Here is a 22,472-nt window from a genome sequence, read left to right as displayed (position 1 = left end):
AGAGAGAAGTGGATATTTGTTGCATACCACACTGCCGACTTACTGGATTGAATGAATGAATACAGATACTCATGCCTATTGCAGTTTTTAGGAGGAAATATCACGCTCGCTGAAAGTTTAATAATACCACAGACAACATATACTATGTTGTCTGTGATAATACTACAAAGTCACGAAGATCGGGTTTCCGCAAATATTACTATTTTATTGTGCGACGTCAAATACATTTTGTTGTAATAGCTTCGTATGAAGCGTAAATAAAATATTTAATTGTAATTTTTAACGCAAGATTTTTTATTTGAACTTAGGAAAATTGCAAGCGAGATATTTGCTAAGAACCGTGTCTTTTGAGCCTTATAATATAGCTGTTATGTGTATATTAAGGGCATTAAAGCGATATTTATACCGAGGACGACAGAGCCCGAGAGCTCCAGGCCCGAGGGATTGTAAGTCGCCGGGGGTAAATATCGAGTAATGCCTGAGGCGCATACAAAATTTTAGTTTTCCTAATTCCAAATAATATACAAATCTTTGTTTGCCCAACATTAAAGTGCTTGGTACGAATCAAGTAAGTAGCATCTTTCTTTATTACATAATATAACTCCATCAATATGTTTGACAGGCCGTTTGAGGACATAATGAGATGACAATCCATTATGCTATCTCATTATGCCCTCAGGCGTCATAGATTGCTGTATAGTTCCCATATGACAGATATTATTGGCATATAATAGGCAAATGAAACATTTTATCTGGTGCGATTAATACAGATATTTCCGATAGTCGATAATTAAGGCACTAATAAAAGGTGTACACAAAGATTCAGGCCACTCACCGCTTTATCTGCCGGTCTCATTTCGTAACCTACCACATTACCCCAAATAGTAACCGGCACTCCAATTTCATTGCAATTTTCATGAAATTTTTGAAGAAGATAGGAGACAACAAGCAAAGGGAGTATGTGGCGATGACAGTGAAAACTCCAATGTGAATACTTTGAGAAGGGAGTAGATGCATAGGGCAAGGAAAGTGTCGGACCACAGCAATGCTGTTAGAGGGAAGATAAAGCACTATTCTATTGTGGGAGAAAAGTTAAATATTGAACAAGTAATAAAGTAAGCGTCTGTGTGTCAAATGGAACCTAATTTTAATTTTTCTAACAAGAAAAAGATTGACAGTACCTCCTACAGTACTGTGCAGAATAAAAATGTTGAATTTCCAAATGATGCATGAAAAGTAGAATTGATGGAGATTGTTGCAAACCTTAAAAACGATTCCGTTGCTTATGAAATAGCATTAGAAAATGAACATTCGTACTACGGTTGGGGAATATGGGGAATTTGCAAACAACATTATATCCGACACATTGGCGAGAAAGGTTATGGCAGAGAAATTTAAATTGCTTAGATATATGGAAACAATCCATTTATGCAGTTCCACCTGATATGTGCACTGTAGAGCATATCGCAGAAATTATTTTAGATTGGTTATACAGGGAAGTGCGAAGTTTAATCGAGAAGATGTAGCTCCATTAATAATAATAATTAATTTGGAAGATGATTCATGTGAAGAATGTTTTTGTAACTGATGATTCAGATTCATGTTTTCCGGTTTATTCAGATATCAACCTCAAGGTTTGAAGTCATCAAAATGGTCAGTGAACGGAGAAATCCGAAAGGAATGCGTCTTCCATTTTGATTTTTACCAGGACGAAAACAGCAAGATCGGGGAATAACTTTGTCGAAAGTGTATTGCTCTTGCGAGGTTCCACACCAGCTGAAACGATGCACGTTGATGTTTTTAGAAAAAAATATGGCGTTCCTAGAATGTTGCAATTCGTGAGGTGATTTCTATTGTTACACAATTTGAATGTTTTGTGGATTTTCTTTTATTGTCTTTGTTAATTTTGTTCGTGTATCTGCGTGGGCTATGCTATGCCATGGTTTTTGTCCAGAAGAAGGTTTCCCTGATGTGGCCTGGTTGTGTGCATAATATATTTAAGATATTTTCGTCTTTTCATACGCACAAAATTATGAGCTTTTATTCAATTTCCTTTCTGCTACTGCTACCCAGATTCGAAAGTGCCGCGAGACGTTTGGCACGAAAGTAAAGGTGGCTCTGCTGGTGAGTATGGGGTAAGTCAAGATTGCAGTCGCTTCTCAACTTCTGATGCTAAGTACTGCGGGCGTCGTTATTACGTCTAAATAATAATGTCTTGTAAAACATCGTGACATAGGTAACATGTTACAAATAACCACCGAAATTTTTTTACCATTGGGTCAGTAGAAGTTGTTAATGTAATGGGTACCTATATCCTACGCACAATGCAGCACTGTCTATATAGCTGCCTACATACGTATTCTCTTCCATTGATTGCGCATGATACTGATACTATGTCAACATACTTAGTGATGACGTCATAATACATCAACGACTTGCGCGCAAACTAGGAAAAATCCTACTATTTATCAAGTTTTTTGAAGAAGCAGAGATAGGATAATCCCACTTTCTTGTGTACATTAGTTCGAGTCATGGCTGAATAGGTTAGTTGCCGGAAATACTAACAAAAGTCTTCTCTCGTGTTTTGAACGTTTTTGTAAATATTTTCGCACATCACCAAAAAAGGAAGCAATCATTTGTAGTGCTTTCCCAAGCTGGAATGCTTGCTATTTTGCATTGCTACCGCAAATCCCAGATATTGGAAGAATATTTACAGTCATGGAAATTAATTAGAAACCATATAGGTTACGTAAAATTAGCGGCACATTTTCCAAGAAAATATCAAAATTCGAACTAATTATTTGGTAAAAATTCAAGCTCTGCGCCTTTACCATTATCTCTATTAATTCACATTAGATTCCTCATTATTACTCAGCAAAAAAACGCTAGGTGCCTTTTTGAGGGTGTCTTAATTGGTACCAATGACGTAAATCGAACCATGTGGATTCAAGTCGATTATCACGTTGCTATTCCAATTAGTTTGTTTTCATGGAAATTCTCAAAGGAAGATAAGATAGCTTTATCTAAGTTGATTGCAAATATTAACTACGGACGTTGCCGACTGTTGAACGGAAAAATATTTAATTAATTACGAACACAGCATCTACATTATAGATAATAATACAACGTGTAAATTGTTATAGTCTAAAAACTAATTTGTAAACATGCTGACCACTAACATGGTTGCAATTCCAATTATGTAAAGAGATGGCCCAAAGGATGGCGAGAAGTTGCACAAATCCTTGTCGCAGGTAGTACACCCTGTTGTATTGCCACACTCGTCATTTTTAGCACACGACTGTTTTTGAATAGCCCCTATAATTAGTAAAAAGAAATGGTGAGTGTCTCAGTAAATCTTAAGGGTTTTACCGCTATCGTTTTTTATAACCATGCATAGGGTTTGATCCTCGGTACAGTTGGTCGTTTCATTCTTTCCTGCACATTCAGATTCACACTTGTAGCATTGTAAAGAATCAACTAAAATAAATGGATAGAAATTAATCTAAACTAAAGGAAAGTGTAGTCGACGGTTTACCAATTTGCCATACTGCGAATAATACAACAAACAGCAATATCAAGTGAAAACGTAAAGACACCATTATTGCTAACGTAGCTATCTCACAATTGCAACTGACAGAAGTAATCTCTTGTATTACAGTTTATTATAACAGGGGAATAAAAAATGGGATGATACACCTTATCATTAGGTACACATGATATACGTGTACACACTATTTGCAAGGTTATAAGAATGAAGGCGAATTTACATGTTTCCGTTAATCTCGGAACCCCCCATAAAGTTCTTAAAATAGTCTTCCATAAGCTGAATAAATCTAAAACAACTAAGCAACTGCAACATGTTGAGGTAAGTGCCTCCTAGAATATGGAATAAGGGAAAATTTTACCTCGAGCATTGCATTCTTGTTAAACAAGTCGATAAATGCCGGCTCTAGGATCTCTCACTTTTCATAAATTTCCCCAGGTATACAAGGGCAAATTAATATCGCAATAATCGAAACGTATGTAGCAATGTGACTTGTTATCTGTATAACATACCATAATTTAATAACTTTGTCTATATCACCTGTTTAGCATAAGCGTTAGCATGTCCTAGTTTGGTTCCTGTACCGTAATCATGAAGCATATTTTACATACTTACCTACCTTCAAGGTTAATATGCATGGTTGTATTCAAGAAGCATCCCACTTGCATCTTCGTTCTCCCAAGAAACCTGTGTCTTGAACTATCCAGTATTTATAAAGCCATTCTTTTAATTTCCTACCGATGAGTAAAAGAAAATGCAAGTGCTGGTGGAGGTGCTATAAAAGAAAGGAAACTGCTCACCTGATTTGGCCTAGTCAGTCGGTTAATTTGCTATTGCGCTCTCAGCACTTGAATTGCGTGAATTTCGGATTTATGGCTCAGTGGTAAGAGCATTGGGTTATAAATCCGAAGGTCGGGTGTTCGAACCTGGGTTGAGGTGAATTTTTCATCTGTGGCGGAGATGGAAATTAACCTTAGGCCAGTTCCGAGCATTCTACCAGCTACTCCGAATTAGGTTTTCCTGCAGTTTTCCTAATTCGTAAGGTAAATACCGGAGTAGTATAGACCATCTTAAGACCTTCTGCAGAGGCACCTCTAAATAGCATTATGCGGGTCACTCTGTAATTGGGCGCATGCCTGTTGAGGGCCCAAAACAAGAGAGGGATAATAATAATAATAATAATTTCACTATATTCGCTATAGCCATATAGTCCAGTAACTTTGTTTCTAAAAATGGGGGGTACCAAGCGTCAAATCCGGTAGTTCTGTTTTTTGTGGGATCGCTTATGTTGTTAACCCAATGTATAATTCAAGTTTTCGACCTCGTGCGGCGAACGCAACATAGTCAAATATACTAAAAACCGAGGAATTTTCGTTTTCTTTTCAGATTTTGACGATTTTAACCCTGAAGGACCAGTTTACCAAAAATCGACTGCACCAAAATTTCTCGGGAAAACACTTTTTCTTATTAATTTTGGTGCGTAGAATCCAAAACAATTCGTACTTTTTCGATCGGATTTCTCAATCAAAAGTTATGGACTAGAAACCAATTTCGAAAGAAAATTCAAAGGGCTGTAACTTTTGAACTAGTAGCCCAATCTTGGAACTGTTTGAAATTATGGATTCTACGGGCCACATTCTATAAGAAAATTTTTTTCCGGGTCGATCTGAGACAATTTTTTTTTCGGGGCTCAAAAAAAGGCAGTGTATAACCTTCTTTTTTTACCAAAAATCGACTGCACCAAAATTTCTCGGGAAAACACTTTTTCTTATTAATTTTGGTGCGTAGAATCCAAAACAATTCGTACTTTTTCGATCGGATTTCTCAATCAAAAGTTATGGACTAGAAACCAATTTCGAAAGAAAATTCAAAGGGCTGTAACTTTTGAACTAGTAGCCCAATCTTGGAACTGTTTGAAATTATGGATTCTACGGGCCACATTCTATAAGAAAATTTTTTTCCGGGTCGATCTGAGACAATTTTTTTTTCGGGGCTCAAAAAAAGGCAGTGTATAACCTTCTTTTTTTACCAAAAATCGACTGCACCAAAATTTCTCGGGAAAACACTTTTTCTTATTAATTTTGGTGCGTAGAATCCAAAACAATTCGTACTTTTTCGATCGAAAGAAAATTCAAAGGGCTGGAACTTCCGTTTTCTTTTCAGATTTTGACGATTTTAACCCTGAAGGTTTAAAACAGCGACAAATGCGCGCAAGAACCACTGTAAAAAAATTATTAAAGATTTAGTCGTGAATGAACGTACTCAACTAAAAAACTGAATTTTTAACAGTAGACAATAAAGAATACCCAGCAGCCCAGGAAGCGCATTGTCAGTGAGTCACCTGAGCACTGAGTAGTACTGCCCTAAATGCTCTTAATATACCTACATAAAGCTATGTCGGTAAAGACGCAATTCTCCAATAACACGATACCTGATTCCTCTTTTTTTGATCCGTCGGCGTCGGTCATAAAAGTCTGTATAATAGCATTGTATACGATTTTCGAAGACGATTTTTCTGGGATATCTTCGGAAATAATCGGAAATTTTTCTGGTTTACTTTACACCGTAATAATAACTCTTTAAATTGCGCAACTTTTCCCTAATGTGACCATAGTCGTATCATTTATGGTTTCCGAGATTTCCACGATAGATACCCCTATCTTGGACAAAGTGTATATTATTTTGAATTTGAAGACTAAACTGAAGGGTGCCAAATCAAATTGATTCCAGATTCATCCGTGCCAGAAGAGCATGCTTGACTTTTGTGTTGATTATTCATCAATGTCCTTGCGGTCGGAAAACTGTATCTTTAGTTAATTTAGTTAATTTAACGTATCGTTTTTTTGAGGGAATAAAGTTAAAGTTAGTTTGGGTCACAGAGATCGTTTGATTTTTTTCAATCTAATAGTGCCATCCAAATCGATATGTTTTTAATGCGTTTGGCCCACCCTGAAAGTTAATGTTGCACAAAAGTCCAATTGATGGCTGTATTAAAATTTAAAATGTGGAATCACTCGAGGGAACCTAATTGATGACTGTGTTAACACTCGGGAGCGTTGTATACCAGCAATGGGAGTATGTGAACCCTTGACGAAATTCAACTGATGGTGGGGGAAAAATCCATCAGCGCGATTTTAGTCTTATCATTACCTAACAGATAATCGAAAAAACACATACTTCTATCCTACTTGATTAGTCCATGAGATAGATCGCCAACTGTTAGCATCATGCATTTACGACCTCTACTTCCCGTAGGTCTCTTATTATTCATAGTAGGAACAGGTATGAGCCCTTTCCGTTAGATACTCTCTAATTACGTTGTCATACAGGATCATGCCTAAGTTGCTTGCTCTGCAAGGACTTGTTGGATTGTAAAGGCAACACGACCGAAAAGATTGAATGCCACATGATGGAAGATGTTTGCTTTCAAATTTTTCATCCAGAAACAGGTTAGCTGGAATAACCACGGGCACGGTGTAATGTTTCTTATTTTAGGAGCCGTGTTCAGGAGAGCATGTGGTGCACCTACTGTTTGTGACATTTATGCAAAGTGTTCTACGTGTAATGTTAACGACTGTAACTCGTCGATGAATATTTTACCATCTTTTTTAATGATCAGTCTAGCAACCGTAATCGCCATGAAGTTATTCTGATTCGTATCTGAGTACAAGTACATAGATAGATGTACCTATTTTAAAATGATTAGTTATCTATAAGATTAAAATTTTTAAAGTACAGACTGTCCTTGCCTCTATCCTGTTCTTGTGGATAGTGTCCCGAATCTTATCTTGGATTTTTTCATCCTGGCCGAAGGAAGTCTTCCAATGCAACGAATAGCCCTTGGTTTCAGAGTCATATCATTGAATAAAAATATTCAATGGTTAATTGGAGAAATGTATGCCTCGTCACATGGTTTCCAAAATGCCTGAGCAATTCGCGGTTTTTTTTTGCTCACTACTCAGAAGTTTTGGCACAATTTTTTTGTTTACTAAATGCACTGCAACCACGGAATCTACACTTCTACAGCATTTGCAATATCTACAGAATCTACAACACCAGCTGTAAGGTACATTGTACATGCAATGGAGCTACAATGCATACAGATGCCCACGTCCCTAATTGTTATCCGCAATTGAGGAATTTAAATTACGATCTCAACACGAATATATCGTACAGAAGTTTTCAGGTCGCATCAACAGCTAAGGATATTAAAAATCTGAAGAACCTAAAAAACAAGAATGGGAAAAGAACTAAAGAAATGGAATTCATCAGCGACGAATTGGAAGAGCCCGAAGCACCTGAGGGACCTAAGCCATTGAAAAAATTTAAGCTGAATCTTTAGAAGGAAATAGGAGATCTATGGAGTTCAGAATACTACGAACCGAGACGATATAAACAGCCAAAAGAATTTGGGATAAAGGTAGACATGCATTACTTATTTAGTTAGCATGCAGTAAATCGTGCTAGGATAAAAAAAGATCAAGAAAATCACTATAACTACAATCAGCTTGCTGCAAATTATGTACATCCACGTCGTTCTACGTATAGAACCTACTTACCCATCTGTGGTTCCTTACCAGTTCCCCCAAACTTTTGCCGGTTGCAATGTAACAACGTGGGATTCTATTTCTAATCGTTTAGGATACGCGAACCCACGTAATAGATACGATAGATAATGATAGCGTAATTTGTACACACACATTCTATAAGGAAAATTTTTTTTCCGGGTCGATCTGAGACAATTTTTTTTCGGGGCTCACAAAAAGGCAGTGTATAACCTTCCTTTTTTACCAAAAATCGACTGCACCAAAATTTCTCCGGAAAACACTTTTTCTTATTAATTTTGGTGCGTAGAATCCTAAACAATTCGTACTTTTTCGATCGGACTTCTCAATCAAAGGTTATGGACTAGAAACCAATTTCGAAAGAAAATTCAAAGGGCTGTAACTTTTGAACTAGTAGCCCAATATTGGAACTGTTTGAACTTATGGATTCTACAGGCCACATTCTATAAGAAAATTTTTTTTCGGGTCGATCTGAGACAATTTATTTTTCGGGGCTCAAAAAAAGGCAGTGTATAACCTTCCTTTTTTACCAAAAATCGACTGCACCAAAATTTCACTAAGATAGGTTTAATCCATAAGAGTCCGTCGTATATATTCAGAGATTTGTTATAGCCGGAGCACTAGTACATTTTTGTAAAAAAAATTGGTTTTATTTCGGTTTCTTAAAAGTACCTACATCAAAATAGTTAGCTTATGGCATATTCAAATTCTTCATTCCCGGAAAAACCTGCTTGCTACAAACGCAGAGACACCGATTAAAAGGAAAGACGGCAGAATGGTGGGCGTCGAATTGCAGAAGTCTGAAGTACACGTTTTGCACGATGCGTACATTTCACAGAAATCTTTAGTTTTGCAACCTCTTTCCATTACATTCCCTGTGATAAAGAGTTAGAAGGAAACGGAAGAACAAAAAGGAGTACTTACCGGATTTGGGGTTCGACAGACTAAAGCATACATCTTTTTCAGTCGTGCAATTGCTTTCTTTGGACAATTCTGCTTTACAGGCATCCTTTTCACACTGGTAGCACGTGAGACTGTACGCTGCATTGATTGAAAATGTTAAATTACGTATCTACGGTATCCCCGGACACTTACCGTTCTGCACACAGATCAACAGCGCACACGCGAAAATTATTAAATGCCTTGCTGCCATCACGATTTCTAATTATCAAGTTTTGGGCGAATCGCCTTTTTATACCAGAGCTTATGAAATAACTACGTTTCAATCAATCCGTACCAATGATTGGTTACCTTCTATCTCGTTATCTTCTGACATCATTATTTCGGCAAACACTCCTGAGTAGGTAGGATAATGTTCAAAATTAGGCCGAGATTAGTTGGCTTATCAATCCCCATTAAGTATTAAATTATGAAAAATTGAAAATGTACCTATACTTAAAGGTGATCGTAAGGTCGGCGTTCGAGTCCAATCTACAGCCTGCTGGAAAATAATGCTTCTGGTGTGTAGATAACGGCGAGAGTGCACTGTCTCTTATGGATCTTTTTCTTAATAATTCAACAGACCGGTCACTGAGATATCTTAACGCTCATTATCTACAAAATTTTTCACTGTATCGTAGAACTCGACTGTGCTGACTTGTGATTTTAAAGTGGAAAAGGTTTGGCGTCCTGAGGATACCATTGGTTCAATGCAGTTTCGCCACTTTGGTTATTGAAATTAGTTGTTCACGAAAATCCCGAGGATAGGAAAGTGGCACAGTGGAGTGTTTTGAATTATACTCGTATAGACATCATCCAAAGGGACGCAAGGCAAAAAAATAAATTGAATACTTACAAGATATGACTATTACACCCATTATCATCTTGATATAGCTTTTTCGTGAGTGGGCAAAGCACTGAGTAATGAGACGTATGTCACTTTCAAAGTTGTTTCACGAATTGCAAATCCCTTAAAGAATATTTTTTGTAGGAGAGGTCGTCTCCAAAAGAAGATTCTCCCCAAGGAAACTTTGCGTGCATCGAAACTCGTTCTCTAGGTTACGTTCAGAAAAGCTCGACCCGATGACTGAGACTCGGTGTGTGTGCGCTATGCGTTGTGCTCCCTTCTGCAGTTGTCTTATAATTAAAATTCGTTCCGATGAATTTGATTCCGAAAACTCTCCTTCAAGGATACTCGGTCCCAGGAAAATTCACACCCGGAGTATTCACCCTAGCCTACCTGCTCACTCGTCACTCACTCATTCAAGGAATATTCATGTTCGGGAAAACCTAAACCCAAAACAATTGCCCTTAAACACACTCCTATGTATATGTCGTAGTCTTTTAGTGAAATCAGTCATTTCACGAAACGCCTAGTCCGAGGCCTAGTCATTTAGTGAAACGCTGAAAATTTGTACGTGTGGGGTAATTTCCCTTCCCCTTCTAGATCGATAAGGATACCATTTATCGATCTCTAATGGGAAGGGAATCCAATCGCTTGGTCCTGGAAAGTAAACTGTTCCACAGTTTCATATAAATGACTAGACTTTTCATGAAATGTCCAATTTCATTAAACGGCTGCGACATATACAATACTAAATTTTCCTCTTACAATGCGTTCAAAAATGAGTTGCTGTCGAGTCAACTTTGGAATTTTTGTTTACCTACATCTGAAACCGTACTTAACTTAAACTTTTTTTTTTAATGTCGTACGTTGGTATATTCTGAATAAAAAATGCTACTTAATACAGTATTACCTTTGTTACGTGTCATATAAAAAATAAAGTTGATGATTTAACCGAAACGAAACGTTGTATTGAATATCTCTCTAGGCTGTCTTGTGGAGCTCAAATAGTGGCAGTGAGCAAGTGTTTCTATCTTCTACAAGCCAAAGAATTAACGTTCCAACTACATCGGGTAACCTACCCTCAACCCATATCAACAAAGCAGTTCTCTTCTTTCATCGAAAATCAATAATCAAACCACTTAGTGGCCAATCCAGCAACAGAAGTAAGGAATCGACGCAAAAATCACAAAATACCTCTGATATGCCCTTACCAATACCACTAGCTAAGTGACCTAGCAAGAAACGCAAAGTAAATCTTATCTCGGAAAATACCAAAACAATAAATTATTGTGCATTTATCTGATTTTTCCCAAGCATCCCCCTCCCCAATAACACTAGAACTGCGACGGATTTTACCCGCGCCTAGAAAGATTACAACTTATATGCTACGTCGCCCTCGAAGTCATCCGTTTACAAGAAACTAATCACAGAAAGTACCTAAAAAATTATATAGGATATCATCAAATAATAACAGACTGTGCTCGTGCTAGCGGCGGAACATCCATTTTCGTTTCTACCGGTCTATTTTCTCAAGAATTCCACCTTAATGCCTATCTCGAGGCTCCTTTGGTATCTTCGTAAACACCAGATCGTGAACCAGGCATAGTCGGGTTGCTCATCACATCAAAGTACCACCGGCAACCCAGAATTCTTGCAAAACGAAATCGCCAGATGGCCTTAATCGGAAACAAAACGTGATAGCTGTAGTCTTTACTCATTGAGACTGACAGGGCACAGTTAGTGGATAACTAACTGCTACTTTCCCTGCATGGAGTAAACCAATACTTAATATCAATACGAGCCTACAGAAATATATTAAAGGGACGATCATAGTACATATAAACCACTTTTCCAAGAACTGGTTGTGATAGCCCTTCTATTACTGCTTCACGTTCCCCCTACTTGATAGTAAATAAACCCACCTTTATGAAGAACAAAATTACTATATTGAAAAAATAAAATAAAATAAATTCAAATTCCACTGCACTTTACAGTTGTTTTATATTAATTACTCAATTGTAGTTATATCTATCCTGAATCTGAATCCAACTTCTACCCGAATATAATTTGAAATCTACAAAAACTTGAAAAATTTAATAAGGTTCCGTTACATGGTGGAATCCAGTCACGGTAATAATGTCGGATGTTCAATAATTTCAGTCAACAAATTACTTATTCAGTACTTGCTTCCAGTAATTCTAGCACTAGGATACCTACATATACCGGAGAATTATAAGGAATCTTTACGACCTTACATTCAATCGACCTATCATAGAGACATACAGCTATGTTCACCGACTCACTCCTCGCTATCCACTCTATCGGCAACATATTCACAGAGAATCCAATAGCACAAAGCATTCACGACACCTACGGAACAATTGTCGACAACGGAGGCCAAGACCATATCTGCATGGTATACATATTGAACAACCTCAATAGAAATAGGAACTAAGATAAAATAGTGCTCTTTTAATTCTTTACCAAATAATTCGTGACAATGGTTGAATGTATAACATACTAGTGTTACACTGTTACCGTTTACTTAAAATTGCTTCTATAGTAGGTGTATTTTATATAGAAAAATTATATGGATCTGTCTCACCTTTCGTAAACCCAAATTGTAGCATCTAAAACGTTTTAATTAGTAATAGCTAACCAGACTTGCAATTACATTAATCTTTTATATAGCAGCTATACCCATATAAAGAACTATTTACCAAAGCTTCAACTTTATGGCACTTTGCAGTAAGACATCGACAGAAAGACAAGGACGGACGGACAACCGGAGATATTTTGGCGTGCAAGAGAAGAATAATCCTTCACATAAATTTAATATCATTAGCGTCTTGATTACTTATGCAAACAGCGCCAAATGTGTAAACAAAACCCCTTTCACTTTCAAAGAACTAATATCAACAAAGTTCCGAAAATCCAGAATCCAGAATCCAGTGGAGAACTTTTCGCTATCTTACAGTCTCTTATCTATGTAGCTAAAAGAGATAATATTACAAACTGTTTAATTGTGTGTGACTCTTTAAGTGCCTTACAATCTATTCAAAAATACGACCCCAACAATGAAATAAGCGACAAAATACTGGCTCAGTATGCACACACAGTTTCGATTAAGAAAAATGTAAGGTTTTGCTGGATTCCATCCCATGTAGGCATCAAAGGGAATGAAAAGGCAGATCGGGCAGCAATAACAGCATCCGCCTCTCCGGAAGCAGCGGAAATCAACGACACTACCCTTAGTGATTTAAAGAGCCACTACAAACAAGTCCTCCAAGCCGCTTGGCAAGAAGAATGGTCCGCAATACAATGTCGTTCCTCAAAAACATATCTTTATTTGAAAAAATCTAACCGTACAAGAGCTAATGGCCTATTTTGCAGTCGAAGCTCTTTAATTATAAAAAAAAAAAAAAAAAAACCCCTTCGTTACAATTTCTGTGTCATTTTTATCCCACAATGACGTCAACGATAAACGTATGTACTATACCTAATACTGAGCTAGCTATTCTCATGTAATTTACACTCCCTGCTTTGAACCCACTTGAAACCACCAATGGACGACACAAAAATATAAAAAAATTCGAAAGTTGCACTTGATGAGGGCCGACAGAAGTGACTCTCCTTCGATCTCTTTTGTTTTCCGCGATGTATTATAAATAAGTCTATGATAACACAAGTAAGTTATTTATTTATCATATGGGTGGCACTCCCGGGTTACACACGTTTTTAGATTGCATCAACAGCCGTCTGTGTGACCTAACGACAAGCGTGGTATGACTGTCGGGACCACCAGCTCTACATGCCCTTCGAAGCATGGTAGTCAGGAGATGTTCTGTACCACTAAAAACTGGAAAGTTGTGAGACTCAAACTCACCACAAGTGAGATTATACTTGAAGCGTGGGATTTGTAAAAAACGCGCGTTTAAGGGTTCGAGCCCTCGTCATCAAAATCGATAGATGGCGGTCTTACCTAATTGTCGCTTATATTTTATAATAGCGACAAATTATTACGTATAAATAACAATAATATTAAACTCATTTTATTTACTCTGACGCTATGAAACAGTTAAAATGCAATTTCAAATACAGAGTCGACCATTTTAATGCGATATATCCATCCCATCTACAGCATTTGCAATATCTACAAAATCTACAATACCATCTGTAAGGTACATTGTACATGCAATGCAGCTACAATGCATACAGATGACCTGCATGTCCCTAATTGTTATCCGCAATTGAGGAATTTAAATTACGATATTGTAATCAACACGAATACTCGTATATGAAATATTGGCATGCTAAGGATATTAAAAATCTGAAGAACCTAAAAAACAAGAATGGAAAAAAAAACTAAAGAATGGAATCCATCAGCGACAAATTGGAAGAGCCCAACCACCTGAGGAACCTAAACCATTGAACAAATTTAAGCTAAATCTTTAGAAGGAGATAGGAGATCTATGGAGTTCAGAATTTTACGAACCGAAATAAAAGAATTTGGGATACATTCGAACGGTCTAAAAAGGTCTAAGAATATCTAAAGGATCTCAATAGTTTGAAAAATTTATCTGTAGATTTGCTTGCAATAAAAATTACGATAACGATTCAGAGTAATTGGTACAATCATTCAAAGAAGATGCGAACTCAAGAGTCGAAAAATTCGGAAAAATAGAAACGCTTGAAGGAATTGAATTAGTGTGAGTAATGACATCCAGTTCTTAGTGTTTTTCCATCAAAAGGTAGACATGCATTATTTATTTAGTTAGCATGCAGTAAATCGTGCTAGGATCAAAAAGGATCAAGAAAATCACTATGTCTACAATCAGCTTGCTGCAAATTATCTACGTCCACGTCGTTCTACGTATAGAACCTACTTAGCCATCTGTGGTTCTTTACCAGTTCCTCCAAACTTTTGCCGGTTGCAATGTAACAACGTGGGATTCTATTTCTAATCGTTTAGGATACTCGAACTCACGTAATAGATAAGAAAGATAATGATAGCGTAATTTGTAGATGGAATAGAAACATTTAATCCATAAGAGTCCGTCGTATTTATTCAGAGATTTGTTATAGCCGGAGCACTAGTACATTTTTGTAAAAAAAAAGGGTTTTATTTCAGTTTCTTAAAAGTACATCAAATTAGTTAGCTTATGGCATATTCAAATTCTTCATCCCCGGAAAAACCTGCCTGCTACAAGCGCAGAGACACCGATTAAAAGGAAAGACGGCAGAATGGTGGGCGTCGAATTGCAGAAGTCTGAAGTACATGTTTTGCACGATGCGTAAATATCGCAGAAATCTTTAGTTTTGCAACCTCTTTCCATTACATTCCCTGTGATAAAGAGTTAGAAGAAAACGGAAGAACAAAAAGGAGTACTTACCGGATTTGGGGTGCGACAGACTATAGCATACATCTTTTTCCGTCGTGCAAAATTGTTCTTTGGACACTTCTGCTTTACAGGCCTCCTTTTCACACTTGTAGCACGAGAGACTGTACGCTGCATTGATTGAAAATGTTAAATTACGTATCTACGGTATCACCGGACACTTACCGTTCTGCACACAGAGCAACAGCGCACACGCGAAAATTAATAAATGCCTTGCTGCCATCACGATTTCTAATTACAAGTTTTGGGCGAATTGCCTTTTTATACCAGAGCTTATGAAATAACTACGTTTCAATCAATCCGTACCATTGATTGGTTACCTTCTATCTCCTTATCTTCTGACATTATTTCGGCAAACACTCCTGAGTAAGTACGTAGGATCATGTTGAAAACTAGGTCTAGATTACCTGGCTTATCGATGCCCATTAATTGTTGAATCATGAAAAATTGAAAAATGTACCTATACTTAAAGGTGATCGTGAGATCAGCGTTCGAATCCCATCTACAGCCTGCTGGAAAATAATGCTTTTGATGTGTAAATAACGGTGAGAGTGCTCTGTCTCTTATGGATGTTTTCCTTAATAATTCAACGGGCCGAGGTATCTTAACGCTCATTATCTACGAAAGTTTGCACTGTATCGTAGAATTCGACTGTGCTGATTGTGATAGCAAAGTGGAAACAGTTTGGGGTCCTGAGGATCAATGCAGCCTCCTCACCGCTTTGGTTAATGAAATTAATTGTTCTTGAAAATGCCGAGGATTAAGAAAGTGGCATAGCAGAGTGTTTTGAATTCCATAGACATCATCAAAAGAGACGCAAGGCAAAAAAACAAATTTAATACTTACAAGATGATTATTGCACCCATTATCATCTTGATATAGCTTTTTCGAGAGGGAGCAAAGGACAGAGGAATGACACGTATGTAGGTAACTTTCAAAGTTGTTTCACGACCTGCAAATCCCTAAAAGAAAAATTTTTTGTAGGAGAGGTCGTATCCAAAAGATTCGGCCACAGAAGATTCTTCCCAAGAAAACTGTGCGTGCACCGAAACTCGTTCATTAGATTACGTTCAGAAAAGCTCGACCCGATGACTGAGACTCAGTGTGTGTGCGCTATGCATTGTGCCCCCTTCTGCAGTTGTCTTATAATTAAAATTCGTTCCGGTGAACTTGATTAGAAAAACTTTCCTCCTAGGAAACACGGTCCCAGGAAAATTCACACCCGAAGTATTCACCCTAGCCTAGTTTTGTGGTTTTTTATATGTTGTGATCTAGGGGATGTGCGTGTGAATATTTTATATACTCCTATTTTGCCTATTGCAGTTATGTCTGGTGTATTGTTTGTTATGGTTTTGTCTGTTGTGACACTCCTGTCTCGATGTGAACTTTACATTTCCGGACATTTTATATTCTGGTCATGGATTAAATAAGTTCAACTCTCTAACGGGCATCGAAGATACCCTTAAAAGTAAAAGTATAAAATGGTTGGAGTCCTATTTGCATAAACTAAATTTGAACCTGCACAGCATTGACAAACATTTCTCTTAGCCACGCTTGTCCGGGTAATAAGAATGTTTCCAGGGGCGGACTGACCCGGGGGGGCGGGTGGCGATTGCCACCTGGCCTGTACGTCATAATGGCCCGTTGGAAATTTATAAGTATGTGCTGTATTTAGTTTCTTGCACTATTAATAAATTATTAACACGTTTCTCTAAATCGGGTTGATGTTAGGTTGTTAACAAATTAAAAAATTCTGTTTTAATTGAAGTGTTTTACAATGAATTTATCATTTTTTGTCGTAGCATGAAAGTACTGAAATACAATGATGTTACTTTTAATTATCAGCTGCAATTTAAAAAAAACCTGTATTGTAATTGATTTCCGAAAAAGGAGTACTTTAAAATGAAGCAAAAAATGTTTTTGTGGTGCACTGCAGAGCTACCCCAACATTTTTTCCGGGTCGATCTAAGACAATTTTTTTTTTCGGGCTCAAAACCTTCCTTTTTTACCAAAAATCGACTGCACCAAAATTTCTCGGGAAAACACTTTTTTTTATTAATTTTGGTGCGTAGAATCCAAAACAATTCGTACTTTTTCGATCGACTTCTCAATCAAAAGTTATGACTAGAAACCAATTTCGAAAAAAATTCAAAGGGCTGTAACTTTTGAACTAGTAGCCCAATCTTGGAACTGTTTGAAATTATGGATTCTACAGGCCACATTCTATAAGAAAATTTTTTTTCCGGGTCGATCTGAGACAATTTTTTTCGGGGCTCAAAAAAAGGCAGTGTGAACCTTCCTTTTTTACCAAAAATCGACTGCACCAAAATTTCTCGGGAAAACACTTTTTTTTTATTAATTTTGGTGCGTAGAATCCAAAACCATTCGTACTTTTTCGATCGGACGTCTCAATCAAAAGTTATGGACTAGGAAGTGGGGCGGACTGGCCCGGGGAGGCGGGTGGCGATTGCCACCTGGCCTGTACGTCATAATGGCCCGTTGGAAATTTATAAGTATGTGCTGTATTTAGTTTCTTGCACTATTAATAAGTTATTGACACGTTTCTCTAATTGGGGTTGATGTTAGGTTGTTAAAAAATTAAAAAATTCTGTTTTAATTGAAGTGTTTTACAATGAATTTATCATTTTTTGTCGTAGTATGAAAGTGCTGAAATACAGTGATAGGCGACGCACCTCGTGTGGATTGTATATTTTGTTACTTTTAATTATCAGCTGCAATTTAAAAAAAAACTGTATTGTAATTGATTTCCGAAAAAGGAGTACTAAAATGAAGCAAAAAAATGTTTTTGTGGTGCACCACAGAGCACCCCCCCCCCCTTCTTTACTACACTAATACTTTAATGGCCCGTAACCTATGCAATTCCACCTGACCCGTAAGTACCCAGTCCGCCCCTGTGTTTCTATTATACTCCTGACCTTGCGGAAGTTTGGCCCTTAAATTCTAAATCTCGATTCAATTGTTCCTTTCCGACCAATCCATTTGCCAGAAAATCTCACATTTATCTACTGTCGAACTGATAGAAGGTAATAAGGCGGAACCCCATCATGTTGAAAATGAAAGACCTTACAAAATCATGTTATCAGTCGAATTGGTTTGATTTTCCAGATTTATAGGAATATATAGTTTCCTCCAGCAGATTTAAATGGAGTTCACAGCGTTTAGATCTTCTCTAATGAATAAAAGTCCAATATTAATTATTTTCTTTCCCTCAACATTCCTGGATTTTCATAGCTCCAGAACCAACAATTTTGTTTGTTACCACGTCCGTTAAGAAAATTGTACGCTTTTCACTAAAACAAGTGTTGTGCAACATAATTTGATTTGTGTTTACAAACTCGGTCATAGTTTCACAATATTCGATCAGTCGGTTGAAGTCGTCTTCAAGGAGCCGTTGATGAATTTGAATTTTGTACCTACGAGTACATTCAGCCCTACTCACTGCCCTACTGTTTCGTGAGAGACTCCTATTTGGCGTGGTACAGCACCTGGTGAGGTGATCGATTCCATTAAAAACAAATATAGCTACAATCTTGTTTGCGACCTTTTATATTTCAATCTCAGATATGTGGATTTTTAAATAGTCCTACAACTGTTATACAAGACATTTTTTGATAACCCCTGTATATTTTGAAATAATGGACCGTTCTGGTAATTTTTCCTAACCCTGTATAAACAGAATAAACGCGCAACCCCTTTTCCCTATTTACATTTTAGATCTTACCTCTAGTCCCACTGAAGGGTTAATCTAATTTACTCCGTAACCAGCCAATAAATTGACATGCTTTTGCTTTTTTCGAAATTTGTTGATTCACTGTACCTATATCTGCACCAATAGCGACTAATTAGGGCAAGTGAAATGTGTCGAAAGATGATAACCAATCAAATGTAAATAATGGGTGCAAAAGGTATAAATAATAATGACACTGTTTTCATCAAAAGATTGCCATGGTGACGAGGCGTGTAATCATTTTTGTATTTCTCGTTCTATTCACAGTTTTCAATACAGGCAAGTACTTTGCCCAATATATTGTTTAAATGTTTTTGGTTACAGGGCGGACCATAAAATGTCTCCAATGCAATGAAAAATTGTGCGCGGAAAATCATACGCATGTCCAAGATCCTTGCCCCCACCGTGACAACGTGTGTTACACCCTCAGAAACCCAAAAACCCGTAAGTAATTTGTTACTACCATCAAGCTGGAAGCTAATGCGTAATTTCTTAGGCAAAGTGATCAAGAAGGCTTGCGGAGAACCTGACGTTTGTGATATTTACATTTCATGCTCATCGTGCAAGAAAGATCTTTGCAATACCGACTGAGCAGATCCCAGGTCTAATAAAGCGATCGCATTAATTGCAATCTATTTACTAATAAACTAATGATCATTTTGCATGTTTCGTGATGCAGACACGTTTAAATATTAGCTATTCGCAATGAATCCAATCTAACGCCTCGTTCAAAGTTGAACAGAACAGCCACAAATCAGAGATTGAACTTTATTTTCATGCTAATGTAGTGTTTAGTCAACGATAACTAAATTTAATCAATTAAAACATACTAGAAAGGTAAATAGGTACTTCCTTATAATCAAAGGTGACTAATGTTCTAGTATTTTATTTATCATTGATAGTCTTAACCATCGTCTGTAAATCCGGACGTTAATCCCTTTCTACTTATCTAGTAATTACAGACGAAGACGAAGGGTAGTTTTGGGTTTACGGCAGTGTATCTTATCGAAACAGTAATTTGGCACATTAATTTAAAAATTGTGGTAGAAGAAGCATATTCAAAATGAGGCCCCAAGTAATAAAAAAGGATCCCAAAAATCGCATTTGAGTGTATGAGTTCGCAAATTATTACTTAACTAGAAACACCAGGCGTGGCATCCTACATCAACGATCAGCATTAGTCTGGTGAAATGTAGAAATGCTAAATAAAAATGAGTTTCTTCACGACTTAACTTTTCCACGCGGAAAAATTTTGTTGACCTTCCCTCGTATCGGACCTTCCCTTTATCATACTTATTCCTCACGATTCGCTTTTCATTCAGCGAATTATCTAATCCACAAATGATATTTCACTTCTCCATCTTCAAAACGGTGGGGAAAATGATGCCTTACAGGATTTGTGCAAGTCAACTGAAATTACGACCTTGATTGCGTCCACAATTTTATCAAGAACTTACAAGCTAAGACTTAGAAAAGAAATTTCAAAATTGTACTATCAGAACGCAAAGCTCACAAAACACTGGTGAATTTTAAAATTTGGCAGATTCCAACTACGAATGTCTTACCTTCTCTTGAATTCTAATAGTGAAAACAACAAGCAACGACTTGACAATCCTGGCACAGAAATAATAACGCCAAACTTTGATTGCCAGATTCTTCATTTCACCTAAGAATGACGATTTTATAATTTGACTTTCATCTACTGTCTAGAAAATACTTTCTGAACATTACTTAAAAGGCTCTTGTGCTAGAAACTTCTTCCTGCGATAGACAGAAAGGTGTGAAAGGCATTTTGAGATTATATTCTTACGCCTTCCAGTGCCTTTCAATCCTTTTGCAGGGTGCGTTAATACCTATTTTTTGCATTTTTCTAGGTTAAATTTTTATGGATTCAGTTTTTTAGTGAAATTTAAGCGTCAGAAAAGATCCTAAAATACAAACATATTTTAAAAGCGGAATAACCTAAGGGATTTGAGTTTCAAGAACGTGAAGAATCAGAGAACTCGAAAGAGAGCATTGAAAAGTATTGAATTTGAAACAAGTCGATTACTCAGAGTAATTCAAGAATCCACAGAGGAGGATTCAGTAAATTCGGAAATATAATAGTTTGAAAACCCGAAAGAACACAAACATCTGAAAAACCGGGGGAACATGGCTCCGACAAACCTTAAGGTTCTGAAAACCTCATGGTTTATTAACATTATATAATTTGAGATATGAGAATGATTCAAATAGTCATAAATACGTCAGGAATTGATTGTACAGTGGATTCCAAATTATTGTTCAAGGTTTAAGATTCAAGTCTCTGTCTCTGGCCTAAACGTGATATAAAAATTTAGCATTCAATAACAAGAAATCCCTATTTATTTGCGAATCAAACGGTTAAATTTAACCGAAAGTTTATCTACATAAAAACAAATTGTTTTAACGATCATTACTGTAAAAGTTATCTGTCAGTTAAATGTAACAAGAAGTAGAAAAATTGGTCCTTAGTCAGTATTACAAAGGTCTTTTTTACAGGACGAGCATGCACTGTAAACTTCACAAACGTCCTGCTCGCCACATCCTTTCTTAACCACTTTGTCTAAAAATTAAATTTTCAGTTAGTGATGTCAAACAATAGCAAACCATTTACGAGTTTTTGGATTTCTCAGCGTGTAGCACACGTTGTCGAAGTGAGGACAGGGATCTTGGATGTGCGTGTGATTTTCTGCGCAGAATGCCGCTTTGCATTGGAGACATTTAATACCACGTTTGGCCGCGCTTTCTCCTGAAATCAACGAAAAATAAAAGAAAAATTAAGCGATACACCCACCTGTACAGAAAGCAGTGAATAGAACGAGTAGTACAAGAACAGATACACATCTGAATGCCATCTTGCTGTTTTGTTGAAAATAAAACTTGCATCGTTATTTATACTACTCGAATCCAGTGAACTCACCACCCAGGCTTGATTACTTATCTTCTTGCGACACCTTTTACTTTTCAAATGAGCGACTAATTCAGTAAATATTGCATATGGTAGGGGATGACAGTGATCATTGGACAGTTAATTACGTTACACCCGGATACTCAACTAAGAAAACCTTGCTGAGTAGTGGGTCAAATTATTCCAATGATGAAATTAAGCAGACCCTTTGTTTACGGTTCCTCTTTTCCTCCTTTTTTAATGGTAGACATTTATTAATCTTATCTCTGGTTTGAACTACGTTGTTTACAGGTAAATATAGACTGTTATCGATCTAGATGACTAACAATGTTTTTTAGAAATTAAATGGTCATACTAAATCGAACGTTGGTGTCCTTTCGTTTACAAGGTATGTAAAAATTAATAGCAGCGGAATAAGCCATGCTTTCAAATGAATGGGGGTTTTTAACAACCATTTAACGACACTATCAATGTCCCTTTTTTCCAAAAATTGTGAAACCA

The 22,472-nt window shown here is 36.9% G+C and overlaps 3 protein-coding genes and 2 long non-coding RNA genes across 5 annotated transcripts; 2 read left to right on the top strand and 3 right to left on the bottom strand.

The window, feature by feature from the left end:
- Positions 1-3,062: 3,062 nt before the first annotated feature.
- Positions 3,063-3,689, bottom strand: LOC116179068. Its single transcript, XR_004146950.1, has 3 exons — positions 3,536-3,689; positions 3,370-3,477; positions 3,063-3,315 (listed from the first exon to the last, which is right to left on the bottom strand). It is a non-coding gene; the product is annotated as an uncharacterized LOC116179068 (long non-coding RNA).
- Positions 3,690-6,716: 3,027 nt separating this feature from the next.
- On the top strand, positions 6,717-7,281 carry LOC116177655. The gene is made up of 3 exons (XM_031496678.1): positions 6,717-6,826; positions 6,874-6,993; positions 7,040-7,281. Exons 1-3 carry the CDS (start codon positions 6,772-6,774, stop codon positions 7,195-7,197), a joined length of 333 nt encoding a protein of 110 aa, XP_031352538.1. The 5' UTR covers positions 6,717-6,771; the 3' UTR covers positions 7,198-7,281.
- A 1,456-nt stretch (positions 7,282-8,737) lies between these two features.
- LOC116179233 lies at positions 8,738-9,335 on the bottom strand. The gene is made up of 3 exons (XM_031498971.1): positions 9,205-9,335; positions 9,034-9,150; positions 8,738-8,984 (listed from the first exon to the last, which is right to left on the bottom strand). The coding sequence occupies exons 1-3, from the start codon at positions 9,260-9,262 to the stop codon at positions 8,821-8,823; spliced, it is 339 nt and encodes a 112-aa protein (XP_031354831.1). The 5' UTR covers positions 9,263-9,335; the 3' UTR covers positions 8,738-8,820.
- Positions 9,336-14,939: 5,604 nt separating this feature from the next.
- On the bottom strand, positions 14,940-15,583 carry LOC116179096. Its single transcript, XM_031498806.1, has 3 exons — positions 15,460-15,583; positions 15,289-15,405; positions 14,940-15,239 (listed from the first exon to the last, which is right to left on the bottom strand). Exons 1-3 carry the CDS (start codon positions 15,515-15,517, stop codon positions 15,076-15,078), a joined length of 339 nt encoding a protein of 112 aa, XP_031354666.1. The 5' UTR covers positions 15,518-15,583; the 3' UTR covers positions 14,940-15,075.
- A 148-nt stretch (positions 15,584-15,731) lies between these two features.
- Positions 15,732-19,702, top strand: LOC116179097. Its single transcript, XR_004146955.1, has 4 exons — positions 15,732-16,221; positions 16,279-16,521; positions 19,367-19,486; positions 19,539-19,702. It is a non-coding gene; the product is annotated as an uncharacterized LOC116179097 (long non-coding RNA).
- The last annotated feature ends 2,770 nt before the right edge of the window (positions 19,703-22,472 follow it).

The sequence above is a fragment of the Photinus pyralis genome, unplaced genomic scaffold (genome assembly GCF_008802855.1).
Source record: "Photinus pyralis isolate 1611_PpyrPB1 unplaced genomic scaffold, Ppyr1.3 Ppyr1.4_LG8, whole genome shotgun sequence".
NCBI lineage: Eukaryota > Metazoa > Arthropoda > Insecta > Coleoptera > Lampyridae > Photinus > Photinus pyralis.
The sequence above is the reverse complement of the archived record's forward strand: the minus strand, read 5'-3'. Positions and strand labels throughout refer to the sequence as shown.